General features: G+C 40.1%; 2 protein-coding genes across 2 annotated transcripts in view; one reads left to right on the top strand and one right to left on the bottom strand.

Moving 5' to 3' along the window:
• The window catches only part of FAM32A (family with sequence similarity 32 member A), a 2,310-nt gene extending 1,547 nt beyond the window's left edge, over positions 1-763 (bottom strand). Inside the window, exon 1 of the mRNA XM_026864974.1 lies at positions 637-763. Coding sequence (XP_026720775.1) covers positions 637-668 — 32 coding nt within the window. The 5' untranslated portion in view covers positions 669-763. The remainder of the gene's footprint in view (positions 1-636) is intronic.
• A 57-nt stretch (positions 764-820) lies between these two features.
• On the top strand, positions 821-5,979 carry CIB3 (calcium and integrin binding family member 3). The gene is made up of 6 exons (XM_026864973.1): positions 821-1,031; positions 1,340-1,374; positions 3,037-3,148; positions 3,500-3,647; positions 4,556-4,751; positions 5,207-5,979. The coding sequence occupies exons 1-6, from the start codon at positions 981-983 to the stop codon at positions 5,226-5,228; spliced, it is 564 nt and encodes a 187-aa protein (XP_026720774.1). The 5' UTR covers positions 821-980; the 3' UTR covers positions 5,229-5,979.

The following is a 5,979-nucleotide window of genomic DNA, read 5'->3' as shown; positions in this document are numbered from 1 at the left end:
GGGGCGTCCCGAGGCGAATCGGCGGGAGGCGGCCGGCGCCCGGGGGGAAAGGCCAGCGCTCCGGGCTGCGCCGGGAAAAACCGCTCCCAGGCGCCCCCCCCGCCTCCTGCCGCGCCGGAGTGAGCCGTTCGGAGTCCTTTTCGGTTCTCTGAAGGCGCGCGGGGGAGCGAGCCTGGCGTTCCTTCGCCGAGGGGAACCGATTTTCCGCAGGACAGCGGGGCCCACCCAGCCGGGCGACGGGAATCGCCAAGAAGCGGGAGATTTTACAACCTGCCCGTGAGCGAGTGAATAAGTCAGCCTGCCACAGGCTGTAGTTGGGCAGCCAGTTCCTCCTTCGACCCTTCTTTTTCGTATTTCATACAGCCTGTGACATCACGTCTCTGTCCACATGTACGAACTATAGACACGTATTTTCAGTGTAAAGGCCACACATGTATCATGGCACACTAATTATTGTATAACAGCAGATAATGCAGCATAATGTGAGCAGATTTTCTAGATACTACCTCCAGTACAAACTGCCATTAGCATTAGTGAGAAGAAAAGGACAAGAGGTTACTACCACTGCTACTAATTTCAAGCATTTGGTGTTAATTCTTAAAGAGAGGCATTGCTAACGCTTGTCAGTTAACTCACCATATCTGAAGGAATGAAAAGATACGATCCATGAAGTCTAACTGCTGCTTCAAAGACAAGAAGCCGTTAGTTGTTTGGCTAAATACTGTAACACGAGTCTGTCCTGCACACAGGAGACAGGTGAATGATGCTGGGTAAGAGCCTGAAGCACCTGGACTAAAGATTTGATGAAATGCTCCTATTATGATACGTTGCAGCCGGTGGAATAGGGAAGCTGGTTACTTGATCCTCTGCTATACCTGAACCTCATTGTTACAGCTTTTAATAACGGAACATCCAGACCTCCTATAAAGGTGCCTTTGAGGAAAGAATGACGGGACAATAATCAGCATTCAGACCCAGAAATGGGCAACAAGCAAACCATTTTCACTCCAGAGCAACTGGATGCATATCAGGTATAAAACAAACTAAATGGCTGTTTGGACAGAACTTTGAATAATGTCGAGGGCTTTTTTAAAAACAATCTCTTAAAAAAAATTAAGGAGTACTAAATTACAAACAAAGCTTTTAGTAACATAGTTTGATTCTTACACTGCGAAGAAGGGTTATAAAATACTCCTAACTGTATGTCAGAAGGAAAGAGCTTTAACTCTTGGCCACATATATTACAATATAACTTCATTTGAATCACTGGACAGGAAAAGTTTGGGCCAATGCATGCTAAAAATTGCCATGACATGTTATATCTTTTCTTATTTCATAGGACTGCACATTCTTTACAAGGAAAGAAATTCTGAGGTGAGTCTTGTATATTTTGTGGGTAAAGCACAGAGATTGCTGTAGAGACAGGTTACATATAGGGTGAGGTATTTTAAAAATAATTTTAAAATGGATTTACTGCCATTTAAAGTGATACGTTAGGGCAATCTGAACCTTTTTGTTGCTTTTTTTATGTACAAACCCTGTGTTATCTGCCTAAACTGAGCCAGAATTCTGAATTTTGTATTAAGGTTCCAGTCTCTCTTTATTTATCAGAAATAAATGTGACAAGTGCCTAATTTGCCAGTGACATCCACGTCCCTGTCCCCTTGTTTTATGACAGATGCTTCGAAGTATACTGCTACGAAATACTTTGCCTCATTTATTAAAACCTTAACAACTGTGTCACATTTTCTTCATGACTTCTTGTAAATAATTATACTCTAAGGTGGATTTTTCCCAAAGCCTTCATGCAGTCATTGAACATTCCATTTAATCTCTGGCCAGAGGATCTGATGAAGACAGGTTCAGTGTTCTGTTCGTGTAGGACTGAGAGTCTTCACTGAAAACCTGAACTTGTTCTCCTCTTATAAAACTATTTACCCATATAGTCACGTACAGAATATTGAAGTTGCATTTGCCCTTCCTGGGCGTACTAACAGAAAGGGAAGTGTTCAGTTTCTGCATCTCTCAAGACAGCATCACACATTATTTGCTAATTTGTCTGAAGGGCAGAGCACAAGTGACAATTTTATACAGAGCGTGTCCCCCTTTAGACCCTTGATATGGATTCTATACAGGATAAAATATGAATGGTTCTGTAATAATTGAAATCTAAACCCGTCCGCTTTTGACGTAGTAAATAGAGGCCAGAACCATAACTGTGTCATGAATAAGACATTTATTATTGATAAGGATCCCTCTTCAAATTCTGTCCTATTGTTTTGTTGATAACAGCTGTGAATGGGATCCTTAAGTCTAGCACAAGAACTGTAGCAAAAAGTGAAGAATGCATTCAAATTATTATGCACATTTTATTGAACCTGAGTTCTGTGGTAAAACAGGAAAATACTTTGAGTGGATAGAAACCTGCTAGTGTTGGTCCCAGCTCTCTCTTCCTGCCCATGGCTTTAGGCATTCAGTTGGTTTTTTTTTTTCCTGACATTTAAACTGAATCTTTCATGCTCCAGTTGAAGCCCATTATTTTTGGTCACATTCATTGTGGACTTGGAAAACGGATCCCTTTTGCCTTGCCGTAAGTTTTTTGTGTGTTTGGAAACAGATCAAGTGGCCCTTCACGTTGAAGGTTTTGTGCCTTGTTACCATACACACACACACATCCTAACCACAGAACCCACCAGCACACAGCTGCTGGCAAAGGACAAGTAAATCAAACTTTAAAAATCAGTTTTCAGTTACATGGTATCTAGTGGTTTGGCCGCCTGACCTTTGTAAGCATTTTCACCTACTTGTCCTGTGAGTGTGAAGGCTTTGTATTTATCACCAGTTACACAGTGTTGCTCTCTTTAACACCATCTCTTCCACCACCAACTCCAGGGCATGCTAAATGTCATTTAGTGACCGGGATCATCCGTCTGGTAAAGGATGCAAAGTGTGAAGAATGATATGGAAAAGGCAAACACACCATTCTCGGTGGTCTAAATAACTTGTTCCCCAAACAAGCCTTTCTTTCCCTTTCAGATTGTTTTACAGATACCGGGATCTGGCCCCACAGCTTGTTCCACCCGACTACACAGATAAACCAGACGTGACGCTTCCCTATCAACTCATTGGCAGCATGCCAGAGCTGAAGGTACACACCTAGAATCGAGTGACACGTTTCAATCTACCCTTTTTTAATAATTCATCCAGCACTAATTGCTGGAAGGCTGAAATAAAAATAAATTTTGGCTAGCGAAGTCAAAAGTCTTTCTGGAAGCTTCTAGTGATTCCCTGAAAACACCTTGAAATTACCCAAAGGTTGAAGGAGGCTGCAGCTGTGTCTACTACTGATAACATTAGACAAGAACAGAATAGCAGAAAGGGGAATATTTGCCAAAAAGGGGTTGCAGCAAAACCAAGATTGCTCCAATTGTGTCTTATCTCCACTGAAATAAATGCTAGTAAGGTTGACCTTCCCTTGCTCCCGTGTTCTGTTTCCCAGGACAATCCATTCCGCCAGAGGATAGCAGAGGTTTTCTCAGAAAACGGAGATGGCAACATGACTTTAGATGATTTTTTGGATATGTTTTCAGTTCTGAGTGAAATGGCTCCCAGAGACCTGAAAGCTTATTATGCTTTTAAAATTTATGGTGAGTGAGACACGCATAAAATGTAAACTTTGGGGAAATCCTGCAGCAGTAGGGATTCAAAATATCCATCTTGTCATCATAATGATTTCTAGTTAGGTATGTTTTTAATGCAGCCTTTCTTTTCATTGCTTTTGAATGTCTGTTCTCTCTCCTAGAAACTTCTGGTCTTCTTTATCCTTTAGTCTCTTATTTATTTGTGATTAGGATTTACTACAGAATTTACAACCTGAAATTATCTGTGGTTTTCAAGAGCTGATAAACATTTAAGGAATACTTCTGTCCGAGGGGCTGCTGGGGAAAGGGCAGCACAAGGGATTTGGCTGCCCATAAATCTGTGGGGTGGTTTCAGCAGGGAGGGGTGGAGGCAGGGAAGAACACTTCTAGCATTTTTCTCCAAGGATAAATTTGAAGATTTTTTTTTTTTTTTAAACCGTACAACTTTCAGTTACTTTATTTATGAACAGATAAATCCCAATGATATATCAAACAAACCTTCTTTTTTTTTTTTAATTTAAACTGTACCTGATTCAGTGGAGATGTTAAAAAAAGCCAACTCCCACCAAAACTGAACAGTCCATTCTCTTCCTCTAACTTCATACTATTTCTTGCATTTCATTCAGTGGCACTGAGTCACTAGAATGATTTAATTATGGCTAGGCTATGTTTAGCTGTTAAACTATTTACAATTGTTACCCTTCTGCACGATAAGGAGAAATTATTCCAGGATTTTTATTTTGTTACTGAATTTTAATAAAGCAAATACAGGAAACTTCATTTCTGATTTGAAAGTTCTACTTCCATAAACACATTGTGGCCTGGGAACCAAACCCTTCCTATTAGGTCTTGGCAGTCAACCATGTAAAATGCTGACTTTTGTCACTTTGAATTAATTTTCTTTCCTTTGACAGACTTTAACAATGATGATTACATATGCAAATCAGATCTAGAGAAAACTGTTAACAAGTTAACCCGAAATGAACTTACCCCAGAAGAAGTTAGGCTTGTATGTGAAAAGGTGATTTATGAAGCTGATGTGGACAACGATGGCAAGCTGTCTTTGGAAGACTTTCAGCATATGATAATACGAGCTCCAGATTTCCTCAGGTAATGTTTGCTTTTAATTTCTAACACAAAATTATCCTTAGTTTTTCTGTCAGAAGACTCTGAAGTCTCACGTCTCCTCAGATCATCACTCTTCCCTGACGGTTTCTAGCAGAGCTGCCCACTGCCAAGACTGAGAAAACAGATGCTTCTTGACTTGGTTTTGAGCCTCCCACGTACTTTTTACAAGTTCCAGTAACTTCAAAAGTTAACATTAGCACTTTGGCTCATTGATAAGAAACTGAGATTAGCTCCCTCAATGCCGAACAGTCTTAATGTGGTTTCCAATGCCTCTTACACAAAGCAGCACTCCAAATCTTGTGCTTACTTAATGCACCTATTCTTTGCAAGCGCTTTGCAAAATAGTTTCCAATTTATTGTACAGTCCTAGGCTTAAAGTGAATCCTTTGAATAGAGAAGAGATACATTAAGTGATCATTACTTCCTCTTTTTAACAGCACATTTCACATTCGGATCTGAGTCTAGTGAAACGTGCAGACAGAAGTGCTTCTTGAACCTCCAACACCTGAGACAGCAAAATGAGAGGAACAAAGAGGACAATTCTGGTAACTGAACTAGTCAGAGAACTCTTGTTTACGTCTTTAAAAGGAACAAGTCATTAAGCTCTTCATCAAGTTTTCTCTGTATTTTAACAAAAGTCTATCATCCCCCCCCCGGGTAAATCTGGCCTAGACAGTAAGATGGGAAATGATTTTTTTAAAGTTCAGATACCACCAGGTAGCAAAAGAAATTGTATAAAATTATAGCTTCTAAAAAACTCCTAAGAAAATACCTTAACTAATAAAACCCTCTTGAAAATAAGTTTCAAAAACATTATGGCTAATCAAAATTGTGTAAACAACTCCTCTGATCAGCTTTGAAGAGTCCAGTGAATCAATGTTCTCCCAGTGGGTCACAGAAGACAGTTACAGGTTTCAGAGGAATACAGAGAAGAGCCCTCCCTTTTGCAACGTGTAACAAACAGTCAGCACACTTCAAAGGACAAAAGAACTTACCCCGGGCTCCTGTCCCTCTTTTCCATTTTTAGAAATACCCTATTTTCCACACAAGAATCTATAGGCACGAACGATGAACTGACAAACTAAGTCTGTAAAATTCTCTTTTCATAAGAAGTTTATTTATGCAGTGCTCAAGGTCCTGTACAACAGAGTAAAAACATACGTACTGTAATAAACAACAGTTTTAATACAAACATGAAAAATCAATGAGA

Source organism: Athene cunicularia (genome assembly GCF_003259725.1).
Source record: "Athene cunicularia isolate RWA chromosome 28 unlocalized genomic scaffold, athCun1 chr28_part1, whole genome shotgun sequence".
In the NCBI taxonomy this organism is placed as follows: domain Eukaryota; kingdom Metazoa; phylum Chordata; class Aves; order Strigiformes; family Strigidae; genus Athene; species Athene cunicularia.
The sequence above is the reverse complement of the archived record's forward strand: the minus strand, read 5'-3'. Positions and strand labels throughout refer to the sequence as shown.

Excerpts from the sequence above, each read along its gene's own strand:
- CIB3 (XM_026864973.1), top strand. The coding sequence starts at position 981 with ATGGGCAACAAGCAAACCATTTTCACTCCAGAGCAACTGGATGCATAT. Across the intron at positions 1,375-3,036 it reads ACAAGGAAAGAAATTCTGAG|ATTGTTTTACAGATACCGGG; the intron begins GTGAGTCTTGTA and ends TTTCCCTTTCAG. Across the intron at positions 3,149-3,499 it reads GCAGCATGCCAGAGCTGAAG|GACAATCCATTCCGCCAGAG; the intron begins GTACACACCTAG and ends TCTGTTTCCCAG.